The sequence below is a fragment of the Eschrichtius robustus genome, chromosome 10 (assembly GCF_028021215.1).
Source record: "Eschrichtius robustus isolate mEscRob2 chromosome 10, mEscRob2.pri, whole genome shotgun sequence".
Lineage (NCBI taxonomy): Eukaryota > Metazoa > Chordata > Mammalia > Artiodactyla > Eschrichtiidae > Eschrichtius > Eschrichtius robustus.
The window spans coordinates 33,656,397-33,683,455 of record NC_090833.1 but is presented as its reverse complement, the minus strand read 5'-3'; the positions used below and the strand labels follow the sequence as shown (position 1 = coordinate 33,683,455).

The following is a 27,059-nucleotide window of genomic DNA, read 5'->3' as shown; positions in this document are numbered from 1 at the left end:
ACTTATAGGCAAACTGGCTCAGGGCAAAAGCTGAATACCCAAGGGGACACAGAACACATACAGATACAATAAGCTATTTGCACCTAGAACACCTTTTCTCTCTTCCTCTTGGCTAACTCCCACTGGTTCTTTAGAATTCATCTTGGATGCCGCCTCTCCCAGGTAGCTTTCCTAGAATCTGCCAGGTGGAGCCGAGCACCTCTCCTCTGAATGACGTATCACACTCAGTTGGGGTCCTGTGTCTGCTCCCCACTGAACCAGGGGGCTCCCTGAGGGGAGGGGCTGTGTCTTACCCATCTCAGTACCCCCTGTACCCAGCTAGGACCTGGCGGGCAGATGCCAGGAAATGACCGTTGTGAAACTTCAAAAGCCCAAACCATAGGATCAAAAAAAGAAAGAAAAAAAAAATAGCACATCAAAATTAAGAACTTCCGTTCACCAGGGACTTTAAGTTTAGAGACAAGTAACCGAATGGGAGAAGATGTTTGCAAAGCCTAAAGCCAACAAGGGACTGAAACCTAGATTATGTAAGGAACTCTTACAAATCACCAAGAAAAAGACAATATCCTCAAAATAAAAGTGGTCAAAGGATCAGAACCGACAATTAACAAATGGCGGACAAGCACAGGAAGAAATGTCCAAACTCATCAGTAACCAGAGAAATGACATTCAAAACCACAGTATAATATTACTTTGTATCTTTAGATTGGCAAAAAATGAGAGAGCTGGGAAACACCAACTGTGGGTGGGAGGTAGGGACACGGGACTCCTCACGCTGGTGGGAGTGGAGATGGGTATGGGCATTCCCAAGAGCCGTCTGGCAAATTTTAGGCATGTTGGGTGTTGACACACCTTCCGACCCAACAATTCAGCTCATGGGGATTTGTCCTAAAGAAATACCCAGCTGGGTTCATAAGGGGACATGTACAAGGACACTCATTATGTTTGGAGACAGGGAGTTGTAGGTGACCTGAGTGGCTGTCACTGGGAGAGTGGAGGCGTACATCCCATGGAGTGAGCAGTGAGAGCCACAGCCTAGATGTAGACACAGCAACATGGAGGTATCTTAAAAACAAAGTGCTGGCGTGCAGGTGCCAGGAAATGACGGTTGTGAAACTTCAAAAGCCCAAATTTTTGCTTGAAAAAAAAGCAGAACAAGTATGTAATCCAGTTATGTCGATGCAAATTCAAAATATGCACACAAAACAGCAATACACATTTAGCAAGGACACATACAAACACAATATCTGCATTAAACACTTAGAATGTTTGCCATTCTTGGGGAGAGGCAGGAGTGGCATATGAGAATATGAGGGAAATAAAGGTATAAACAAACAAACAAGAGGGGCTTTCATGGACCAGTGATAACAACGTTCCATGAAATGAGGAGTGTGAAGTGTGTCCTGAGGAAGTAAGATGGCACTTTGCTCAAGAAATTCTGGAGGGGGTAAATCTGGTATCATTGTGAAGAGTGCCCAAGAGAGGAGCAGGAAGCCAACAGCTGTCACAGCTCTTCTCTGTCCTAGTCACTGAGCCAGGCTCATTCATAGCCTCATGTCATTGGAGTCTCACCATCACTCTCAAGCAAGGAAAACAATCACCTTTTATTTCACTATTTTATTTATGTTATTTTTAATTTTTTGGCTGCAGTGCACGGCATGTGGGATCTTAGTACCCCGACCAGGGATCGAACCCGCGTCCCCTGCATTGGAAGTGCGGAGTCTTAACCACTGGACCGCCAGGGAAGTCCCATTTCACTATTTTAAAATAAGTGCTGAGGGACTTCCCTGGCAGTCCAGTGGTTAGGACTCCACACTTCCAATGCAGGGGGCAGGAGTTCCATCCCTGGTTGGGGAACTAAGATCCCACATGCTGCATGGCGCGGCCAAAATAAATAAATAAATAAAATAAGCTAATGTAGAGTGTCTTTAAACTTACTTTCAAAAAAATAAAAATAAAATTAAAAAGTGCTGAAATGATGTCTCAGAGAGATTAAGCCACAGTGTCTGGCTAGCAATGATTAGGCATGTCTGCTTCGAAGCTCACATACTTTCCACATGAGAGGAGGTGAGTTCGCCATCACTGGAGGCATTCAAGTAGAGGCAATGCTGTAAAGGAAAGTCAGGGTTGCCTTCAACATGGAGAATCTATGGCTCAATGAAAGACAAGGTCTGCTAAATAATTCTGTCTTCCAAGCCATCTTCCTTGAGCTCCCTGAAAGGTAAGCCCTGGATCATGGGGGCTGGGAGGTATCAAGGTCAGGGTCAGACTTCCAGCCTGAAAGAGCCTATATTCACGTGTGCCCTTCCATTCCTGCTGACCCACAACCCTTCTGGTGTAACTTACAGTTTAGTGGACTATGTCTCCACTCTTAACATCAAGTCGAGTGGCAGTCCAAAAAACTGGCCTTTCCAGACCCACGGCTTAGTGAAGAGAGCTATAATATATGCCTTAACAGAAGGAAAAGGATATTAAAAATCAGCCTTAAGAGTCTCAAACTAGAGTCAAACTAGCTCCAAAAATTTTCTAGTAGGTTCTGGGAAATTATCTTCCTGCTTTTATAGGCACTGGCACTTGGCCAGAGAGATTATGAAGCCCCTGTGGGGAGTGGCGGGGGCAGAGGCTTATTCAACTTGGCTTCCCCAGAGGACTTGGTAAGGCGCCTGGCAGATGCTCAGGAAATGCGCACTGCATAGAACCGTATCTGTTACCCCGAAGACCAAACGGTAATTAATGTGTGCCAATGGGGAGGACAAACCTACACTTCACTAGGTACCTTCTGAATGACAATTATGTTGTTAGAGCGGTGGAAGACCCCATCCCTTCAAATCAGGTGGCGAAGTATAAAATTCCAAAGTCTGAGTCCTTTATGCTGCACAGAAGCAGTCCAAATTCAAGCAGATTATCATTCACCGCGATTCTTACAAACAGGCCTAATGAAAGCAGGGACGGTGAGTTAGAGCAGCAGATGCTGAGATTTCACCAAGAACAGCATAAACAAGGCTTTAATCACGGCTTCACTCAACTTCCTTTCCTGCTGCAAATTCTGAGCCATGTTTAGACTTCGTTAGTAACATGGATTCTTTTTTTCTCTCAAGGGGAAAAAAAAAAAAGCCAATTCCCTAGCATTCATCCTCATCTACACGTGGTTTGGTGCAAGTCAGTGATGGCATGGGGGAGGGGTGCTGAACTTGGAGTTGTAAGGGGGTTAGGTCCACTGCACCCAAGGTGTGTGTCCGAGGGGATGCTAATACCTACCTTACCTACTGCCATGGGTGAGTCCCTCAGAAGGGTGCCTGAGCCAAGAGTAAGAATGCATGTAATTTATTTGGGAGGTGATCCTTGAACACACTGATAGGGGTGTGGGGAGGTGAGACAGAGAAGGCAAGGGAGCCAGGGCAAGGTGCATTAATAAGCAGGTTTCTGAGAGGCCAAGTGAGGCTCAATCCCATGGGGACCTCTGGAGACAGAGCAGAACATACCTTGGAATTCTTGGGAGTTTCCACCCAAGTGGAAAGGACGCTGGGGGATTCATCCTCCACTTCTCATCCATCCCTGGCTCAGGGCTGCCCTGGAAGCATTAACTCCCTGAATATCTGTCCTGTTCCTTGCACAGGGTGAAAGGTGTAGGTGTTCTTAATAAGATGCTTGTTTGGAACCATGGATGCTCAGGGACTACAGGTGGGACGCTGATGGCATCTGCCACACCTACCCCCTAGGATTGTTCTTTTGGGAGGTAAGGGCTCTGGGAAGCCTTGAAAACAGAGTAAATGGAGGGAAGCTGGGAGTGAGGAAGGGTCATGTTTAGGGCTCTGAAACCCTCTCTGGATACAAAATGCCTCAGCCTCAAAAGGGACCATGGGGCTAGCCCTGACACATTATTTTAGAGTAGTTCTGTCTATCCAGCATTCCTAAGTTTGCAAAAAAGGTCATTTCTCCAGCCTGGAACAACAATGGCCACCATCGTGAAGTAGCTTCAGTTCACATTTCTGTTGTCAAGACTAACTGCTGTTTGTCAGACATTCTGCCTTTGGAAACTCAAGCCACTGGAAACCAGGAGTAAATGAGCATGCTCTCAAATTTCCTTGAGCCGGATCACTCACCAGTTCAGTAAACATTTACCAAGAGCCAGCCAGGAACCAGGTAGCATGCTAGTAATGGGACTAGCTTCCTAGCACCCAGAGTTTATAGAGCAAAATGTCATTTGGCCCAGCCCCAGGGGACAGGCAGGGTTGGCATTAGTGTCACCCCATTTTCCAGAGGAGGAAATTGAGGCTTAGGGAGATAAAGTGACTTGCCCAGGGTCACACTGCTGGTAAACTTCAGAGCAAGGGCTTGAATCCAGGTCTTTTGCCTCCAAATTAATTTAATAAACCTGTACCAGGGGTCTACTGAGTGCCAGGCTCTTGTGATACAAATCCTACAACTCTGGAATCAAAAAGTAGAACAGGACCATGGATTCCTGGCTCCCCTTTTAGTCTTCTTCTCCAAACTGCCTCTCATTTCCAACTAATTTGTGTTTTAGTTTTACAAAGAAGGTAACAGAGCCTCCTACAAAATGCTTCCTCTACTACAGATAAAAGGGTTTAGAAGGCACCAGGAACTTTACAAACAAGAAGCCAAAAAAGCATCTTTCATGGTCTTCAGAGGGATGGTGGAATGGGCCAACTTCCAAGATCCTGCCAGCGAGCACTGAGAAAGCCTGGGTGTAAGTCCAGGAGCAGACCCTGCAAAGGGAGCCCCACTGCTGGGGCTGGCTGTTTGTGAGTCAGCTCTGCTGTTCCACCATCCCGTCTTAAAAGAGGGCAGCGGGTGAGGGAGAGAGAGAGAGGGCTTGAAGGGCACAGCAAAAAACAGCATGGTGACCCCGTTTAGAAGCCTTTTTCGAAGTCAATGGCATGAGGCAATTTAGGATCTAGTAACCCCAAAGTGGGGGGCAGGCCCATCCTCTGGGTAAATTCCGGGAAGGTCCCAGAAGACAGAAGACCAGCCTCTCTTGGAGGTGAACCATGAGCCCAGAGAAGGAAAGGAATGAACTTGCTATCCCACAGCAAGTCCCTTTCCGTGTCTGAGCCTCAGTTTCCCCTCTGAAATAAGATGACAACCAGGAGCCCTTCCAGCCTGGACAGCCACTCAATAACAATGCCCCTCCATCTTGGCAGCAAGGTACCTCTGAGACCCTCTGAATTTGGAAAACTAACTGTTGTGCTGATAAGAATATGCCCTCAGCACAGCATCCCTCTGCCAACAGGATCAATGTCTGTTTTAAAAACATGTAAACAGGAGTATGTGCAAGGCCCAGCTCTGACAGTCAATAAACGCTGGACACAGAAGTGGCAAAGGGAGGACACTCAGGCACAGGTGTACATGTGAACACGCAAAGGCTGGCACTTGGGGAAAGTCAAGGTCCAGTCACTTCTCTGCCACCAGCCAGCTGAGTGTCCCTGGGAGGAACACCTCCCTTCCCTGGGCCTCAGTTTCTCCACTTATACCATGAAGCAGTGGGATGAGATCATCTCTAAGGCCCTGCCACATGTGACACCCTACATGTCATTAAGTGTTGGGAGCAGCTATAAGAGTAGGCAGACAAAAAGGCACCCGAGGGTTTCAACACACCAAGAAAACGTGGATTTGCCCCAGAAAAGTATCATAATTTTTGACTAAATGCTAATCATAATTGCTACTACTTGCTGAGCAAGAAATATATGCACATTTCTCTGTGTTATCTCACCTAGTCCTTCCCACATCCCGAGAAGGTAGGAAGGATCATATCCCTATTTTACAGATGAGGACATCGAGGCTCAGAGAGGTGAGTCACTTGCCTAATGTTCCACAGTGACTTGAGCTCAGGTGGTTTCAAACCCACCTCTGAACTACTGTTTGCTACACTGCTTTCCTTATAAATGCCTAAAACCAGTCACTGGAGTTGGTGTCTAATCCTAACATTCAGAAAAAAAAAAAGGCAATAAAATTGGCATGCATTTGTAGCTGTGATTGGCCAATCAATAATTTACAAAATATTCTCCCAGAATGATATAATTTGAGAACTGGAAATGTGACAAGAGAATTTAGTTGCAATCACTCAAAAAAAAGTATTTTTGCCAAGATGCTTACTTTGTTCAGCCAATGAAGAAGTAAGACTTAACAAACGGGAAAATAATTACGTTTGCCTAAAATTACATCTTTTGTGCACACCAGAGAGCTGACATGCATTTCAATTACCTGCCACAGGAAGACAAATGGGTAAATCTACAAGATTGCATTATGGAGCCATAGTACCGGAGAACACCTCTCCTGGCTGATCTGCATCTGGTTGGGATTTGTCTGAATGAATCTGAATAACTCGATTTCATTTCTTGCCTTCCCCTGGATGACTCTGGGATCTGCTCAAAGTGAGTGGACACAGAAGGCTCTGCTCTTGTTTCTGGATTTTCTAGAAACATCCAGATACTGAAAAACACTGCATTAATGAAAGGTCCGTCTCATGGTTCTGGCTAACAACCCTGCTAATGACCATACCGGGCCGAACCGAAGTTCCTCCAGGCAGAACGCCCAGCCCTGCTCCTCACAGATGCCCTGTGGGCTCTGACAAGCCACTGTCCCTCTCTGGGCCTCCGTTTCCTCCTCATCACATGAGGAATGTGGTCTAAATGGTTGCTGAGGTCCCTTCCAAATCTGACAGAAGAAAAGTCTGACAAACGATCTGGTTTCTTAAAAAACCAAACGGTCTGTAAATAGTGTGTGTGGGACAATTATAAATAAAAAGGGACTAAAGAGACACATCAACCAGATGCAATGAGTGGACCTTGTGTGGGCTCCCCAACAAACCAACTATAGAGTCATTTTAGAGATAATTAGATAATCAACATAGACTCAGAATAAAGCATATTAAAACTTCTTAAATGTTTAAGGTGCAATAATAGTATTGTCATGTTTTTAAAAAGTCCTTATCTAGTAGAATTGCATACTGCAGTATTTATAGATTGAAATGAGATAATGTCTGGGAGCTGCTTTAAAACATTACAGCAAAAAAAGGGGGTGGGGGATGGAGTGAGTCAAGATAAAGCAAGATTGGCAAAATGGTGAAAACAGTTGAAGCCGGGTAATGGGTACATGGGGTTCATTACGCAATTCTCTCGACTTTAGAGTCTATTTGAAAATTTCTATAATCAAAAACTAAAACAATGCAAGATTCCTCAGAATACTGGCATTGACTTAACTGCCACGCCCCATACTTTCAATAAGCCTGAGTCATGTGGAAAGGCTGAATAGGCCTGAGAAATAATGCAGTTGAGAAAAAATATTCTAAATAAGTTGAAGCTAATGTTTTCATAGAGAAGTGTTTTCTATTGACTCTTTCTCTTATCTGGAACATCGTACTTTCATTTCTTTTGATGTATTTTATTGCATAAACAGAACATCCTTGAATATAGAATTCATCAATTAGAAAGAATAAGCATCAAAAAGCCTACCTTGAAATTGAGTAAATTTAATGGTCCCCATTCTCTCCCCGTTCCGGAACACAACTTGGCCCTAAATAGAAAACAAAACAAAGAAGAACAAAGAAGAAATGCCATATTAGCCCAAACACTACTGATCTCAACTGAAATTCATTAATTGTACAACGTGATTATTATTATTGGAGAAAGAATAGACTCCCGCTGGACCACGGATGCAAAATTAAACTAATTGTTTTTAAACTGGTTGTGACTTTATCTGGATAATTTGAGGAGCATAAAATCAATAATGGAACCAACACATGTAAATTAAAGCCCAGATATGCATCATCATTATCATCATGACTATTTATTAAACACCCATGTGCCCTGCGTTATCCCAGGACAAGGTCTTCCAGGGTGTTGGAGAGATGGAGGAAGAGATGAAGAAGCGCTTGGAGCCTGGCCCTGCCTCTGCTCCCGTGCCCCACCCATAAAAGTGTGGGGCTTTGCCGAGGTTGTTTGGCTGCAGGACCAGAAGGGGGCTAGAGGTCCGTTAGTATTCCTTATTAAGGACAGAGAATGTTTTTGTTAAGTTCTTCCTGAGGGGTGACGTCAGTCCCAAATATAACTGGGCTATGGGGCAGCAAAAAATTAAGCTTCTTGAGCCAGTGAGACCTGACTAGTGTCACAGGCAGCTGAGCACCCCTCATTAGGGACCCCGGGGGCTAAAGACAGCATCATCTGCTGCATCTGCCTTGCTGGCTGATACCCAGTTTCCATATGCTGGGCTAAATAAACCAGGAACATAAAGAGGGGATGTGGTCTTTCCTTGCCTATTTACGGTCCACCTAAAATTCTGCATCCATGTAAGGAAATTGATGCAGGTTATATCAATGAATCTTTATGACAAGCTTGAGTGGAAAGGAGGATGATCCTGATTTTACAGATGAAGAAACTGAGATTGAGGGAGGTTATGCCAAGGTCATTGTAAGTGAGGCTGCTGGATTCAAATCCGAGTTTGATTTTAATGCCCATGCAATTTCACTACAGCATGTTGTTTCTGATCCAGAAATAAATTTCTTCCTTTCTTTCCATTAATGTGAAACTAGGAAAATAAATTGTCTTAAAGGTACACTGCTTTATGAGCGCAGTTACGCCCTTGCATCATCAGGTAATAGCAAAGACAATACCACAGATTCCATTCAATTCTCAAGAGAAAGTGCCAGAAAGTACCTATCTTCCCTTGATGGAAATCCAAAGTCTGAGGCCCTGAGGCTTTTGGAACAAAGAGAATCACTCAACCTGTTCTCAGAATGAGAAATACCTTCTAAGGCCACTTTGACACCTTTTTGAGATCCTGAAGACGGCTGCAAGTAGTATCAGTTTGAAACTAACGCCCACCGAATTCTATATTCAGTTGACGGTAAGCAATTCCCTGGAGTGTGAAAACACTTCAATGTAAGGTGAGACAGGAGCTGCGATTTTATTTCTAGGGATGATTAAAAAACACAGAACATCTTCCAAAGGATCACTTTTATGCGAACGGACCACTTTGCACGGGCGGAAAAGATGCAGATATTGTCCACAGGACATTTCTTTGTTTGACAAAAGTGGAGATCTAACTAATTCACCCATCTCCTGCCAAGCTTTGAAGAACTCCAAAGACTTCTAGACATAAAATGTGGACAAATTCTGCAGAATCTTTATTAGTTAAATTAAAAAAATATATTGAATGGTATTCAAAGAGTGGATGGAATAATACCGGAGTGGAATACAGGGCAGGGGTGAGAAAGAATCTCCCTTTACTTTTTGGGTTTTTTTCCTTTCTCCTTTACTTTTTAGATAAAACTCATTAGTTCATCTTTGAAGTAAGACCTGTCATATTTTACTTTTCTCACAGTAGCTATTTTTACTCACAGTAGCTCCTCCTATCTCCTTAATTTTTCAGGTACTGCAGTGGGAGGAGGCCAGCGCCTGAGTATCACAAAGCTGGGTTCTGGGCCCCCTTGGGCAAGTTCCTGAACACCTGAGTTAGGGACCTAGCACAGCTCCTGGTCTTCAACAGGCATTCAGTAAATGGCACCAGTAATTTTTATTTAAACACATTCAATAGCAGAGAGCTGAAATAAAAAAGATTTCAAGCACCAGGAAGCTTTCCAATCTTTGAGAAGAGATTTTCAACATCACATGATTTCAGCTGGCAAAGGGGTAAACTGTTGGGCCTTAATCCAAGGTGGCTTCACCACTCAGAAACATCAGCCCCCAAGTGACTGAGTTCCCAAACCACACGGGCCGCTGTGTGTTCAGCTAAAGGGAGAAAGATGAGAGGCCTGTGACTGTGGTAACTGAGACTAACACGGACAAGCAGATGGGTTACTGGCTATATCGAGGCTCTGCACCAGGGAAGAGCGGAGAAGCTCTGTGGAGCCCCCTTCTGAGGAGGATTTGACACGTGATCCTTTCCTGAGGTTGTGACCACGGCATCTCTTGGGTTGGGTAGATGACGCCAACTCTGCAACCTTGAGCGTGGCTGACTGGATGGGGACTACCACCCCAGCCAAGCCAACGTCGATAGGACTGGACACCAGCGAGGAAGGTCATAAGCCAATCAGGCGATTTTCATGAAATTCTGCCTGATGGATGGCCTCCATGTTAGCAGATGTTAGCACGACATTCCATAAATATTTACCTGCCCTGGGCCGGTCCTCTTTTAGGTGCTGATTCCTGCTCTCAGAAAGCTTTGTATTTGATTAGGAGAGACAGGCAAAACACGTTCACCAAAAAATGAACGAGATGATTTCATCTAGTGAAGAGTGCTGTGAAGAAAATCAAAAGGGAGTGCCTGGACAAGCGGAGTGAATTTACCGTGTGGTCAGGAAAGACCTCACCGCAGAGGTGACATAAGAGCTGAGCCCTGCACAGCAAGAAGCAGCTACTCCAGGCAAAGGGAAAGGCCAGGACAAAAGCCCTCAGGTGGGAAAGAACAGAAAGGGCCAGCAGGCGGAGCGTAGTGAGGGAGCGGGCAGGTAGGTGGGGCCTGGGGGCCCTGACAGGGCTCTGGAGGGGATTCTAAGTGCAGTGAAGAGCCATGAGGGTGGGGGGCTAAACAAAGCAGCAATATGATCTGATTTAAGATTTGAGAAGATCGCTCTGGCTGTCAGAAAATGGGAATAGAGACCCGGGAGGCTTAGGCAGCTGGTAATCCAGGTGTGAGGTGACAGAGGCTTAGGCTAGGGTGGTGGTCACACCCTCTCTCTAGCCAGCTCAGAGTTCATCGCCAAGGTGGCTGAGCACTGTGGCCTGAGCAGCAGACGCTTCCCTTCCACTACTACCATCCTGGGGGGGTGGGCACCATGGTAGGCGACCAGATGCCCCCTTCAGGATGGAGACACTCACTTCCTCAGCATCTTGGCTGCTGTTGGGTTGCCCAAAGGGTGCCAGTTAAGGTTATGTCCCTCCTTGGGGGCAGCCTACATCCAGTGGTCAGTGTGAAGGGACACAGTAGTCTGTGCCCCCTTGCCTCAATTCAGGACAGCTGTGAAGGACCGTGGGCTCCAGAGGTCCCCACGGGGTGGCTGAGGCCGTGACTGCAGCTGTGCCCAATTCAACTCATCCCTCTGCCTGATCCTGCTTTGCTTCCTCCCTTCGTGTTTTGTTCCTGAGAGCCTCCCTGATAAACTTCCTGTATGTGAATCTTTGTCTCAGAGTCTGTTTCGTGGGTAAACTGGCCTAAGACACCTGCCATCAAAGATCACTGGAACTATCTCTTTTACACAACCCGAAGGAGCCTGAGGGATAAGGCGGTGGGAACAGAGGCAATGGATTCCCAGTGAGGCCCACACGGCAACTAGACTCTTTGGTTTCGCTGTGGCCTGGCATCTCAGCTAGGGGAGCTGGGCTGACTTCGGTTCCTAAAACCCCAGCTTGAGCAGGGATTACTTTTTGCTTTTCTCCCACACACATATTCTTTATGTATATATAAATGCGTGACTCTCCTTAAGGTTTTTTTTTTTTTTTTTTTCTCCTTAAGCTTTTGCCGTGTGCGATCCAGGGCTGTAACCGAGGATGATTACATCCACTTGAGCCCAATCCATGTGATGCATTACACTCCAAAGCAGTGGAGTTTGATAACTCTGGCCGGGGTGGTGGCTGATATCTGTCTTTTGGTTCACAGTCCACACTCACTCTTCTGTGTCCTCCTCTGTGTTGCAGGGGCCCACAGCCTGGAAACCATACTTCCCAGAATCCCCTGCCAGCTGGTTTCCATTTAGGTTCTGCTAATGAGAAGCATTCATGGGGGATTAGAAAGTGTGCAGAAGGGAAAAGCTTTTTTTTTTTTTTCTGCTTTGGTTGCAGCAGCAGGAGCTGAGTGACTGCAGGTGTCCATGGGCCCCAGCAGCCCTGCACTCTCAGTGTGTGCAGTGGGGTTTGGGATAACTGCTCAGTAGCCAGTGCTGGGGTCCCTACAGTGGCAGAAACAGCAGTGGCAGGAGCCTCAGAGGCCAGCGTGCTTGCGTCTCCATTATTTTATTTGCATTCCAAATCTGTTCTGTGGTCACTTACTTATACACTCCTCCTCGGAAGTTAGAATCCATTACCAATCAGCATGCAGTCAAGAAAACAGAAAGCACTTCAGGCATGTCAGAGGCAATGGCAACACCATTCCTCTTATTGCTCCTGCAGCCCAAGGGGCTTGGCCATTTTCTGTAAACACTTCTCTCTGGTGACAGCGCCTACCTGATTTGCTCCTCCATCCCTTCCAACAAACTTGTAGCCGGTTCCCTGTATTAAATCTCCCTCTGAAATGAGCAGATTTGGAATGCAAATAAAATGAAGGTAAAACCCCAAGTGGATAATTTATAAGGATTTTTCTTTTTCCTGAAAGAGATGTTTATGATGTCAAGGAGAGCAATCTGTTTCTTAAAAGCTGATCCAAACTAACAGTTCAGGTTGAATTGGGAGCGATAAATTTGAATTTTCTTTTTTAGAAGAATCTTCAGAACACATAGGACAACATACGGAAAAAAACTTGTTGCTGCATTCGCCAGACAAGAGTAAATTTGCCATCAGTGTGACCTCGGACAGTCATTGAGTGTTTCTGAGCATCAATTCTCCTACTTGAAAAATAGGAAGAAAAATACCTACTTCTCAGGATTGTTTGTGAGAATTAAAGAAGACAATTATGAAAAAGGCATAACCCAGGGTTGGCGCACACAAAGGTTAACTCTTATAATGCTCCAGGTAATCCGAGTTTGCAAAATTACACCTGATGTCCCCAGAAAAATCAGTGGAGAGTAAAATGTACACTAAGGATACCAGCAGTCAGTAGGATTCAGTGGCCTCCTCTTAGAAAAATTGTTTTCATTGTTTATCTTTAATGTTTCACTACTAAGCATGAGTGAAATTTATTCCAACAACAGTTCATGAATTGTACAGGTCAAGCCCTACATTGGAAAATTTTTTCTGTCTCTTTCAAAGGGAAGGGACTCCCTGCCCTGGAAAATGATCTGATGTCGGGCTGGAGCTGGAGGCTACACAGAGGGTAGACTCGCTTGGCTCAGTCTAATCTTGTGGAGCCCTGGGCCCACTGAGGGACACAGTCTCTGCCGATCACGGTGCATTTAGGGAAGGCATTCCGCCCTTACTATGGCTCTAACTGCACTCTTGTCTCTGGGCAGTCATATCTGTCTTTGGGAGATGTGAGCACGTATGCTCAGCTGAGTGTTTGAGTTATGCTGTGGGGGAAACAAGATCTGTCCTGACATGTCACACAGGCAGTGAAATCTCTAAGGAGATGGAAGCTGAAGGGTGATGGGGGACCCTGGCTGGCCCATCACTATCTGTATGGATGATCCAAGCCCACCCGAGACTGTTCTGCTGCCAGCCCTTCTCCCATGACAACGTTGGTCTCAAATGAATAATGAGGATTTTGAGAAAATTTGGGGGTTACATTGTTGGTCAGATTTTTCCATAAGGACTACAGATCCTCTTCATGTAAGCCTGAAGAAGAAGGTGCTTTCTGTTTCCCAAGGGGATGACAGGACATAAAAGAGAAACACCAAGCAATTGCGTACATCTACCCACATGTTCTGCAAAGGTGAAAAATACTCTTTTTTTTTCCTGCATGTCCCTTGGGCTGTATGACAAGTTATATTTTGTATACTATTTAAAATATTTCTTACATAAAAATGCTTTTGATGGACCTAAGTCTTGAGGAAAGTTTGATGTATCCACTGGTTCTTCAGCAGCTGGTTTTCAGGGAGTTAAAAGGAGGGGCAGCAAGGGAAGTGTGGCCTGCCCACTGCCATCCTTCTGCTGGTGGGCATTAAATGGAGGGGTATCCTTCTGAGGGACCGTGATCAGATGACCCATAGGGTTCAAGTGGTGACCAGCCACAAAGGAAGTGGAGGTCAAAGGCAGGGCTTGGTGAAGTGGAGAGGAGTGGGGACCAAGAGGAGATGGCTAGATGGATGGCCCAAGAGAGGCAGGACCAACTCCCTCTTTTCTTCCAGTTATGATACAAGAGTCAAGCTTGTTTAAAATAGCAAACAAAATAGTACAGTAGAAAGTAACACAACATTGTAAAACAACTATACTCCAATAAAAATTAATTAAAAAAATAGCAAAATATCAGAAATGAATGAGATATCCAAGAAATAGGTCAATAGCAAAGTAAACTGTGATAGATGCATGATGAAATATTATGATACATGCATTCAATCAATCAGCACTGTTGAGCACCTAACATGTGTCAGGTACATGCCAGGCAGGCACCGGCTAGAGTGAGCAAAATCCACATGGTCCTAGAGTGCATGGAGCCTGCAGTCTCGTGGGAGGTATAGACATTAAACAATAAATACACTGATAAATATATAATTGCAAACTACAATAAGTGATATAAAGGAAAGAACAGGGTGCTGCAAGAAAGAACTACAAGACCTGAATTAGACTGGGGGTCAAGGAGGGCTTTTCTGGGGAGGTGGCATTTGCATTGAGACCTGAAGGACTTAGCTAAGAGTGAGGGGAGAGCTTCCTGGGAAGAGGAATTGCAAGTACAAAGGTCCCAAGGCAGGAAAGAGATTGGGAAGTGGGAGGAGCTGAAACAACGGCAGTGGAACTGAAAGTGGTGATCGAGGGGAAGATGACCATGGAGTGGAATGGGCAAGGTGGACAGGTGCAATGTCATGCAGAACCTTATAGGTTTATCAAGGATGCCAGGCTTAATTCTGAATGCAAGGGGAGCCACTGAAGGGTTTTAATCAGGGGGTGACTTGATCTAGGTTATGCAGACTTGAACATTATATTATAAAAGTTATAAAATAATGGAAAAAGTGATATTCTGATTGTGCCAGACACTGGTTAGTTGTTCACCAAATCCATTTCCTTTTCCTCCTGGGCACATGGTTAGACTGCATTTTCTTACCTCCCTTATACCTAGGTGAGGCCATGTGACATTTCTAGCCAATGGAATGTGGGCAGAAGTGGCACATGTCATTCCAGGTCTGGCCCATGAAAGCCTCCCACAAGACCCTTCATGCTCCCTCACTTCCCCCATCTGCCAACGAGATTCACAGGATCTATCAGTGAATTCTGAGGCCCAAGGAACAGTGGGGACATGAGACAAAGGAGCCTGGGTCCATGAATAATCATGCAGAAAGGCTGTCCGCCAACCAGAAACATCCACTTTGGACTTTGCATAAGAGAAAGATACATTTTTACTATGTTAATTCACTGAGATTCTGAGATATCTTTGTTACAGCAGCTACTGTTATTTACTTTAACGAATACGATATGTAAGTAAAAAAGGATAAAAATTGAATGTACAGTATGTTCATAAATGTAAAAATTATTCCCACCAAGTAAAAAATTACTCCCAACCAACAGTGGTTGGTCCTGGGTTGTGGGACTATGGCTTTTTCATCTTTTTACTTTTCAATATTTTCCAATATCCTTTAATGAGCATGCGTTATTTTAGTAACAGGAAAACTTTTATTAAAAACTTTTTTTGAAAGGCTCTTATAAGGAGGCACATTTTTTACAGCTAAAAATAGCAACATCATCACCAACAAAATAATACTCCCTCTTGGAATAGATTAATTTTTACTGACAGCTTAGAGTTTTCCTGAATAAGAGCCAAAGATCTGTGCAAGCATAAGCACATTTCCCCCTCAACTTAGAATAATGGAAAGAGCAATGAACGAGGGGTCTGAAGAGGTAGATCTGGGCTGTGCTCTGCCATTTTCTAGGAAGGGAACTGGGGCAAGTCCCTTTTCATCTCTGTTCTCAGGTTTCTCTCTGCAGAACATGCAGCAATAACATCCTTTAAGTTATTTTTAGCTCTGCTGAAACATTTGTGTATGTTATCTAAGATTTTTTTTCTGGGGTTCTCCTTTATTAATAAATTCTCAACAACAACCTCAATGGGATGAACTATGTATTATTATCTCCATTTTACAGATGAGAAAACTGAGGGGCTGAGAAGTTAAGAAAGTTACCTAGGGTCACATCTAGTAGGCTGTAGAACTGGGACTCACCTCAGACATGGTCTGACTTCAAGCTCATGCTTCTAACCACATACTATCCTGCCTTCCTTTGCAAAAACCAGTCACTGATCAGAAAATGAGCTCTTTGCAGGGGTAAGAGTGAGTCCTCTTGGCCTAGGGGGAAGGAGCAGGGGTAGAACAGGAGGTAGGTGGAAGAGGAGGGAGTCAGGGATGTGTTGGTAAGCGTTTAAATGGCTCTTTGTGGGGGCGGGGCGGGGCAGGGAAGAGTCCTGACTTGTCCTGTTTGCCAATTTCCACAGTGTAAATATTCCCACCAAGGCAGATTTCAAGCTATTAACAACTGGCTCTAGGCAGCCTGCAGGAGCTGGTTCCAGCACACCAGTGGCCAAGCCAGTCTCTCAGGAATGTGAAACTGAAGAGAAATGCAAAATGCCTAGTTTTTAACCGCTCAAGGGGCGGGTGAGAATCTCTTCTTAGAAGTGGGGGAGGGGCTTCAAATCAGAGTGGGAAGAGCTGGAGAAGGGGTTTGTGCCCGTTACGACGCCCTTCTCCACTGGGCTCTGCAATGCTGGGCCTGGGACTCTGTGGGCCACGCCTCCCAGCCTCCTCATTAGCTCTGCCAAGAGCAGACCCTGAGGGAGGGTGGAAATCGGGAGAGGAGAAGGACTCAGGAATCCCCATTTCCCCAGGCCTCTGGAAGGGTTCTGTGGCTACTGCCAGTCCTGCTACACCCCCTGCGCGGTGCCAGCAGCAGCTGGGCAGTGCCCCTCCTCAGACGTCTGAATACTAGCTCTGTGGACATTTTCTGAGCTCCCAGTTTCTGGTAGCCTTACCTCTTCCTTTCATTCTTCTAGCCTAGAGGTGACAACTGTTTCTTTCAGCAGTTGGTACCTCTGAACTGCGACAGTGTTCCTTTTATACTCCTTTGTCCTTCCGAAACCTATTAAACAACTCCCTGTATTAAATCTCCTCTGTTTGAAATGGCTAGTTTGGTTTCTGCTTTTCTGCTAGGACCTCATTCTCTCTGTCTACCATGTGGTCCCTGGCAGGACTCTGTCCTCCAGCATAAGCCCTATTTGTCAGGCCCCAATTAAAATGGCCTTCTCCACTCATGTCCTCGATGGTACACTGGCTGCCTGATGCTGCCTGCCCCGCCTCTACCTCAGGGTGTGATCCCCGCTTCTCCTTCCACCCTGAACTGCCTATTGTAATTGCCTCCTGCTGAGATGGAGTTTCCCACCCCCCCCAGCCCCCCGCCCCGGGGCAGAAAAGTGCTCTTTCCTCCTGGAGGCCTGGGAAGGATAGGAGTACAGGACTATTTGTTAATTCTCGTTGAGTTGAATGAACTGGGTTCTCTGTTTAGGGGGCACTGAAGCAGGATCCCTCAGGAAGGGCTATGGAGGAGAAGGAGAGGGAGAGAGAAAGGACACTGGCCAAGGGTAGATGCTCAGTTAGCTCCATGGTGTGAGAGCAACCGAAAGAGACAAGTGGCCCAAGGCAGAGGAGCTGGTTATCACAGAAGCTCGGAGGTTATCACAGGCTGGGAGACCAAGATGTCCCTGTGGGCTATCGGTATTGGAGGTCTGGGCCGAATGGTGTATGCGGAGACTGTTTCTTTACAATTAAACCAGAAAGCACACTGGCTTAGAGTGGGAGGTTCAGGGTTCTAGTCCCAGTTTTGTCACCATCTCCCTGTGTGCCCATAATTATGTTCCTTCCTCTCTCTGGGCCTCAAATTTCCACAGATAAGATGAGGAAGCAATTGCAACATACTGTGTTTGGGACTTGGCATGCTTATGCCTGACCCAGTGGAGGTGCACGAAGTCAAAGTCCTTTTTTTTCTAGAAGCTCCCAGTCTAATGGAGGTGACAGGTTAAAAAAAAAAAGTTACAAGACAGCGTGATAACTGATAGGAGAGGGTGGGTACAGAGGCTTGTGGGAGCACAGAGGAAGGGCACCTCTCTTGTGAGGGGGTGGCTTGGCAGGGGGCAGGGAAGAATGAGTGTGAGTTCGCCAGGCAGAAACGATGGGAAAGGGAATGTTCTCGGCAGAGGGAACAGCATATGCAAAGGCCTGGAGGCAGAAGAGAGCTTAACTCTCTGGAGGACCAGAAGGAAGGACAAGGTGGCTGGTGGGGGGTGTGCAAGGGGTGAGGGAGTGGAGGCAGGAAGGCAGGAGCCACATCAGGCAGGACTTTGGACCTCATGATCCAAATGGGGGCCACAGAAGGGCTGTAAACCAGGAAGTAACAATTCCCAGATGCTCTTCAAAAGGAAGGAAATCCTGCCATTTGTGACAACACGATGGACCTGGAGGACATTATGCTAAATGAAATAAGCTAGACACAGAAAGATAAATACTTCATGGCATCACTTATATGTAGAATCTACAATAGTCGAGTTCATAGACGCAGAGAATAGAATGGTGGTTGCCAGGGGCTGGGGGTAGGAGAAATAGGGAGATGTTAGTCAAAGGGAACAAACTCCTAGTTATGCAGGATGAATAAATTTTGGAGGTCTAATGTACAGCCTGGAGACTGCAGTTAACAATACTGTACTGTATATTTAACACTTGCTAAGGGGGTAGATCTTAAGTGTTCTCACCACAAAAAAAAAAAAAAAAAGAAAGAAAAGAAAAAGGTAACTTTGTGATGTGATGGGTATGTTAATTACCTTGATTGTGGTGATTATTTCACAATGTATACGTATATCAAATCATCAAATTGTACCCCTTAAATATATACAATTCCTGTATCTCCATAAAGCAAACAACAACAACAACAAAAAAAAAACTACTCTGGCTGCTGTATGGAAAATGGCTGGTCACGAGGGCAAGACCGGAGGCAAGGAAGACAGTTAGAAGCTGTTGTGGAATCCAAGCGAGAGATGAGGGTGACATAGATGGAGAAGAGTCCATGATTCAAAGATGGGAAGGAGGTGGAGTCCTAGGGGCCTAGAGGTGGGCAGGATGTGAGGGGTGAGGAAAGTGGGGAAGTGAAGAAAGGCTTTCCAATTTGGTGGTGCCACTGCTTGCCTGCACAGCCAGCACAGGGGAGCTGGCGGGGCCAGTGAGTGGCGTCTTTGCCTGGGTTCCTGGGTGAGTGGCTGAGCCAAGGGAGCTCTGTAGCTCTAAAGCCATGAATCACGAAACCTTCTCTAAGCTTTCTGCCCCCACCCCGAACCTCCCTTCTTTCCTGGTCATTTGCAGATGCAAGCGTCCCCACGATTAGAAATATTTAATTTTGCTTTACTGTATGTTCTAGTTTTGTTAAATAGATTAGTCTCCACAAGGAAAGCCAAACTGCTGACCAGTCAGCCTGAAAATCTGAGACATGCAATTTGCAATCTGTTGCAAGCTTCACTTTAAGCCGGGTGGGCTGCAGATTGGCCTGGGGGCTGGAGGGAGGGCTCAAAAGAGGCAGCTGGTATGGCAGCAGTCCAGGCAGGAGGCCAGGGGGCTCAGGCTGCAGGAGGTGACCAGGCAGAAGGGGTGCTGTGCTGGGAGGTGGGCCGCCAGGGTTCTAGCCCGGGATCCTCCATGACATCCACTTGTGACCTGTCCTATTCGGTAAGGAGACAAAGCTTACATTATCTGAAGGCTGGGCCAAGAATTCCCCTTACAGAGGGAACGAGCTTGATGTAGGAAGGAATCTTGATTAGAAGAAAATGTAGGAGAATATCTTCAAAACCTAAGGGTAAGGAAAAACTCCTCAAACAAAACTTCAAAAGGACAAACCATAAGGCAAAAAAAATGGACTAATGTGATTACATCAAAACTGAGCATTTCTGTTAGACAAAGGACCCCTGAACAAAGTCAATAGGCAGATGACAGAATGGAAGATTTTGTATGGTCTACAATCAACATGGTATTAACATCCAGATTAGACACAGCACTCCTGAAAATTAGCAATATGTAGGCAGCAAATCCATCAGAAAAATTGGCAAAGCATAAAGAAGCAATTTACAAAAGAGGAAACCCAGAGCAAATAGGCACATGAAAGGATGCTCAATATCATTAGAAATCAGAGAAAATTAAAGTGATGTCACTTTATATGAATTAAAATGGCAAAAATTTGAAATACAGATAATGCAGGTGTTGGTGAGGACTTAGAGACACAGTGACCTAGTGCATCACTGGTGGGATGTCATAGGAGCAGCTATTCTGGGCAGCACCTGGCACTACTCAGTCCAGTTAAGTGTCCATATACCCTCGGACCCAGAATTCCACTCCTGGGATACAGCCTTAAGAGATTCTCATAAGGGGACCTGGAAGGGCACTAATTATACACATTACAGTGTGTGTGTATGTGTGTGTGTGTGTGTGTGTCTGTGTGTGAGAGAGATGGAGACGACCTGGGGAGAATCGTAAGTAGCAGATTAGATATACAAGGAGCAAAATGAACGGATGCATATGGCTTAATGAGAAAGTAAGAAAAAAAGATGACCTATAACACAATACTATTTACATAAACTAAAAATATGTACACACAACAATACACATTTTGCAAAACTACATACAAAAAAAAAGGTACAATTAGACTCATTAGGATGCCTATTGTGGAGAAAGGGGGATGGAAGTGGGGAACAGAAATACAAAGGAATGAATAAGTGAATGAATGAATGAATGAAACAGAGCTGGGCCTTGATGACGAAAATGAACTCAGTTCTCTGTACCTGAGTGAAGTTAAACAAAATAAAACAGAACCTAGACTTTACCTTAAGGGCAGTGAAAGCCAACTGGAGTCAAGGGGGTCTATGCTCTGTTCATTTGTATGTTGTTCAGTCAGTCATTTATGCACTTGTTCATTCTTCACGTTTTGGGGATCTTTCTCCTTTGGGCCAGGCACTGTGCTGGGCTCTAGGGACAACGCGGTGAACAAACAGATATTCTTGGGCTCTGGTCTCACTGTAAGGCTAAGTACCTAATAGGTCTGCTCTGGTGTTAAATGGATCCAAGCTTGGGATCCAACCAGGTGGTCCACAGGCCTAGGGATGTTACCACCTTCCCATTTCTTGGTTGAGGCAAACAAGACTCAGACAGGTGAGTCACATGCCCTGGGTCACAGCTGTGAAAGGCAGAGCTGGGCTCTGAGCTCAGGTCTGCAGAACTGAAGCCCCTTGCTTTCCTTCCAGCCCCAGCAGAGGAGGAGGAAGCAGCACAGCAGTTCTACCAGAGGTAGGCTGTAATCCTGGCCTCAGCTGTCTTAGCTTACTCACTCAAGAAGGGCTGGGAAGGCTTCAAGAAGGAGGCAGAAAAGACCGAAGCCAGGACCTGTTAGCTAAGTCAATCCTGAATTCCTGACTCACAGAAACTATGTGAGATACTAAAAGTTTATTGTTGCTTCAGGCAACTACATTTTGGGATAATCTGTTATGAAGTAATAGATAATAAATATAGGGTCACAGGAGGAAACAATTCACCCTGGATGGTTCAAAAGAAGAGACTTTATTAAGGACTACTTACAGAGCGGGGGTAGGGGGGGCAGATTAAGGGAGCAGAATAGGGAAGGTGATGTGCCCATAGATTAGCAATGGCAGGAGCTGTTACTTGGGGGCAAAGGAAGATAGAGTGTCCCTGGAGCTTCATAAGAGTGGGAGACACAGAGGAGAAGACTTAGCCATGGAGGTAGGGGCACAGCTATTTCAGGAGATGCAGCACCAAAGTGGTGGAGGGGGCTGCACTCTGACCTCTCTCTCCCATGCCCTCCAATCTCCTGCCTATGTTTTCCACTGGCCAAACTCAACCAGGAGCCCAAAGACAAGGGATCCTGGGTGATGTCATCTACGGGATCAACCTCTAAGGGCACAGAGAATGGCAGAAAATATGTCTGTGGGAGAAAAGAAAAAGAGAGAAAAACCAACAGAGGGATCTTCTAGGCTCCACTCTCAGCCTTGAAGTTCTGTGTAGCTGACTTTATGCAAGGCTGGATCACATGACTTACACTAAGCCAATCAGTGCAGCCTATCCTCTAGCTACAGTGATTGGTTCAGGCATGGGCACATGACCCAAGTTAGCCAATTGAGGCTAAGTGGGATCTCCAGGGATTTTTGTTGGCGCTTTTGGGGAAATGGGCTCCTTTTTTTCCCCCCCTAGCCTTGGTGCTGTGATTATGGGAAGGAGAAGCAACTGTGCAGAGGCTGAGGATGGAGTTGGCATAGGAGAAAGCAGAGCCAGGGATGGAGAGATGGAGAAGCCTCATCCTGGATCTCATGGTTATCTCTGGTTAAGTATGGTTTTTAATTACTTGCACCAGAAGAGTCCTGAATGAAACATTCTAACCCACAGCTTTGATGATCCTCGTGGCAGCTCTCTGGGGTAGGCTGGGCAGAGATCATTAATTCCATTTTATAGATGAAGAAACTGAGGTTCAGTTCTCTTTATCACTTGGCAACCAGTTCATTTAAATTCATTATTAACTTCACTACACTAGCCTAGGTCTTTGGTGTATACTTTGTCCTTACATTGTACGGTTTTAGATTTTTGACTTCTTTTTCAGTGGCCTTTATGTATGTATGCCTGTTACTGAAAGTTGCTTCAAACTCTCTTTAAGTAGGTGGCACTCAATTATTAATTTTAATCAAACAAGCAAACAAAGCATGTAGATCTCCACTGCTCTCCCCTCTCCGTTCGGCTGTCTCCTCTCCACTGCTCTGCCTGCAAATTCTAGCCTCCTTGGTCTCTCTAAATTCAGATTTTCAACTCTGTCTCCTCAACTTGGTGAGACTGCCAGGCTGTTTGGGCTCCCCCTTCCTGTGCTGCAGCCTGGAAACTCTCCAGGCAGTAGGCTGGGCAATCATAAGGCTCATGTCCTTTGTGTCCCTTCTCTCAGGGGTCACTCTCCTCTGTTGTCTGTAGTCCAACGTCAGAAAACTGTTGTTTCACATAATTTGACTGGTTTTTTTTTAGGTGCTTAAGGCAGGAGGGTATATCCAATCCCTGGATATTACTCCTCCATCTTGGCCAGAAGTAGAAGCTCCCCCCACCCAAGTGCTCCAGACACTCTCACCCTAGACTTCTGCACTGGCTGCCCACTGCCTGGATCACTCTTGCCCCAGTCATCACATGGCTCGCTCTCTCACCTTCTTCAAGTCTTTTCTCATACGTTACCTTCCCAATGAGGCCTCCTCTGGCCATCCTGTTTAAATCCCTGCTCCCCCTCCACTGGTGGTGTTTCCAATCCTCCTTCCTCCAGCACATTTCTTCTTTTTTTCTTTCTGAATAGCAACCATGCCTTCTAACATACTATATAATTTACCTATTTAGTATGTTGACTATTGACTGCCTCCTTGCACTAGATTAAAACTCTCTGAAGGATTTCTGTTTGCTTGGTTCACTGCTGTATCCCTAGCTCCCAATACAGTAGTTGGCCCATCGTAAGCTCTCAAAAATTATTCACTGAATGAATAAATGATTGAAAAGATGATAGAAAAAAACCCCATGAGCACAGTTATGAAGCTTGGAGATTATGGTGCATGTGTGGGAGAGTAGCTAGTATTCCTGGAGTGGAAGAGCAGCAAGAGGAGAAACAGCTGGAAATGCAGGTTAGAGCCTAGGGGGCAGAACTCCTAAAATGCCAGGCTGTATCCTGTAGGCAGTGGGGAGCCATGGAGGCTTTTCATAAGGATTAACAGGGTCATAGGTTTTTTAGGAAGAATAATGTGGTGAGTGTAAAAGTGAGAGCCAGAGTAAGTGAGTGGCAAATGGGAGAGAGAAGAGAGGCGGTACTTGGGATTTCAGAGTCAGCAGAGCTTGGCAAGTGGAAGGAGAAGTGGAGTTGATACCTGTATAGATTTCTCTGTAGAAACATGGCTGGTATAATAGTGCAAACTCAGGTTCCAAAGGATTCCACTGAGGGAGGTGGGCAGGGGTGTAGAAAGAACCTGGGCAATAGAGGTGGCTGACATCAGGCCTGAAACCTGGACCCACACTTCCCACCTTGTGAACTTGGGCACAGTTCACCCTTCCCACCGTGTGAACTTGGGCAGGCTAAACAGGCTCTTGAGCTTTGGTTTCCTCTTCTATAAAACAGTACTAATCACATCTTCCTCACAGGCAGGGCTTGCTCCCTGGAAATTCAGTACCTCGGGGGCTTAGTAAATGTTGGTTTCCAACTTGAAAACCTTTTCTCGTTCACTATTTCAGAGTTACAAGAGGCCTGAGAGATCTGAGAGCCCCTTCTCTGACCATGCCAGGCAACATCCCCCCATCCCACAGATGAACTGAGGCACAGAACTCATCCCTAGCTGAGGTCCACTGACTGTCCAATGGAGGAGATGTCTGATAAATCCCACTGCCTGTTATGGTTGCTGCTACTCATAAAAGTTGGGGTAGGAAGCAAGAGCCCAAGGAGTAGATGCCAAGCTGGACATCTGCTCCAAATCCCATTTCTGTGGGGGTGGGTGGGGGAAAGAGGACTCACTTCCATTACACTGGGGTTTAGAATCTCAGGATACTCTGTTCACAAGAGACTTTAATTCCCAAGACAGCTGTCTAGTGGCTAAGGCCATTAAACATGGATTACTGAGGCAACTCTTCATAAGCTAGTTGACAGAATTACTAGATTTGAGGACAAACAGGGAATTTTTGGGTACATTTCAGAAAGCACTGTGGAGCCTGCACACACTGCAGGGACCCTGCCAAATTACTGAAAGGGAATTGACAGTGGTTATGGGGATTAGCTATCACTACATACGGCTTACTAAAGATCCTGTGTGCTGAAGAGAGAATCTAGGTCACTGCTTTATCATATACTGTGGGCCTGTAAGATTACATATGTATGTGTACATGCATGTCTATAATACATACATACACATATACAAAGTCCTGCACTCTTCATCCATTTACAAGAGTCTACCAGAGCTGATCAATCATGATAGTAATTAACTGTATACACCCTGAGCCCTCCAAACCTCATTAGCCCTCCAAAAGGCTTTTTCAAGCTGTCCTATACCCTGCGTTAGGCAACACCGTATGTAATTTTCATTCTACATATTCAAGATTAAATTGCATAACATGCCCTCAGTTAACTGGACTCCAATCAGTGGGGATCCAACTCAGTAGAGTTTGGTACTGAGGAGAAAGAAGATGGCGTCAGTTCCTCCAGGCCCAGACAACTGAGGCTCACATGAGGGCAGGACACACTGAAGGCCTCTCTGGCATCAACTTCCACCTTTTCTCCCCTCCCTGCCCCATTCTTTTTGAAATGAGAATTAGGGTTCACTTAAGGCAGAATGGGACAGAAAGGGGAAAAAAATTAATATTGGCTGACAGTCCACATGTGCCAGGAATGCCAGATAGGAATGTGTCATAACAACTCTGTGAAGCAGGTATTAATATACCCTATTGTACAGATGGGAAAACTGGGGCCAAGGGCTTAATAGCTAAAGTCCTTTGGCTAGTAAGGGCCAAGACTAGATTAAAGTCCAGGACTTCTGAAATTAAGATTTTTTAAAAAGTCTTCCTTATTTTAAAAAAAAAAACTGAGACCTAAAGTAATGTGTATTCACTGCAGAAAATTTGGCAAGGAAGAAATAAGCAAAGAGAAAGACTTCCATCCAGAGACAACCACTGTTAGCATCTTGGAATGCATTCTATTAGCCTTTATGTATTTGTAATTTTTTATCAAAAGTGGGGATTACACAAATTTTTGTAACCTGCCATTTTTTTTTCCACCAAACTATTTTTTTTTTTTTTTTTGGCCATGCCACACATCTTAACAGGACTTTAGTTCCCTGACCAGGGATTGAACCCAGGCCATGGTAGTGAAGGCTCTGAGTCCTAACCACTGGACTGTCAAAAAATCCCCCAAGCAATATATTATAAACAATCTTCTATGTCATTATTTTTCCATAACAACTAGTTTTAGTGGGCTGCCAACAATTCTACTGTAAAGATGCATCAAAATTTATTTAGCTAAGCCCAACCACTGGGCATTTAGGTTATTTCCAGTGTTTCCTCTGCCCGCACCGTGACAAACCATGTTGTCACGAACACTCTAATTGGCCCTGTCTTTGCCCGTATCACAATTGCTTCCTGAGGAAAATATCCTAGAAGTAGTTTTTTAGGTCTAAGGGGATATAGTACTCCTCACACGGGGTGTGGGAAAGCCTGGGTGCTTATTTCTAGAAAACATTTTCCTCCCTGCTCCAATTATCTCTGATTTTCCAAACCCTACCTGTCCTTTGAAGTCAAGCCCAATTGTCTAGACTGAAAGTCTATGCCACTGGCCCAGGGACTCCTTCAAAGTTTAAACCAATAGGATATGAGCCACGTATATCATTTAAAATAATCGAGTAACCGTAATTTAAAAGTTAAGAAAAACAGGTGAAATAAATGTTAATGATAAATTTTATCTAACCCAATATATCTAGAGTAATATCATTTCAATTGTTATCAATATAAAAATTATTAATGAGATATTTTATAGTTTTTGGTACTCAGTCTCTGAAATCCAGTGTGTACTTCACAAGGATGGACCAGCCCCATTTTAAGTGCTCTTGAATGGGGCTACAGGTGACCACGCTGAGCCGTGCAGGTGCAGAATGTGTCTTACTCCCTCCTATATTCTTATGAACACAGGGCCTGGCATGAGTGAGTGAACCACTGAGAGAACAATAGCCCCTCCTTCGGACGGTCTCATCCTAGCTCCAGCAGGAAGTGATTCTCTCTGCTCTGACTCCCTAGAACCCTGAAATGTTCCTTCTTAATGTCTCCCATGGATGGAACCAGTCCTATCCGACACACAGCTATGTAACACCAGGGGGCCTGGATGCACCTAAACCAGGACGCAGAGCTCACCCCGGGCCTGATGATCCTTGGGGCCGCAGCTCCCAGACACTGAGATGTTTAACGTGTCAGTGCCTTGGTGAGTCTATGTGGGGACGGGGGCTGGCAGGTCAACAGGCACAGGCACCAGGTCTGACCCCTGTGGAGACAGGGACAGATGGAAGCTAAAGGGGCTGTGTCCACAGGGAACCTTGGGGCTCAGGGCAGAGGAGCCGGGCTTTGGGCCCAGGTACAGCAGGGTGCCGGGAGTGTTTAACAACCAGCTCTCTGAGGTGGATAAGGAGAGAGCTCTGATTTGTTAGTGTTTGCTGATTACTGTGGCGTAAATACT

General features: G+C 45.4%; 1 protein-coding gene across 1 annotated transcript in view; it reads right to left on the bottom strand.

Moving 5' to 3' along the window:
* GABBR2 (gamma-aminobutyric acid type B receptor subunit 2) overlaps nt 1–27,059 on the bottom strand; it is a 361,415-nt gene that overhangs the window by 89,529 nt on the left and 244,827 nt on the right. Inside the window, exon 8 of the mRNA XM_068551919.1 lies at nt 7,473–7,533. Coding sequence (XP_068408020.1) covers nt 7,473–7,533 — 61 coding nt within the window. The remainder of the gene's footprint in view (nt 1–7,472; nt 7,534–27,059) is intronic.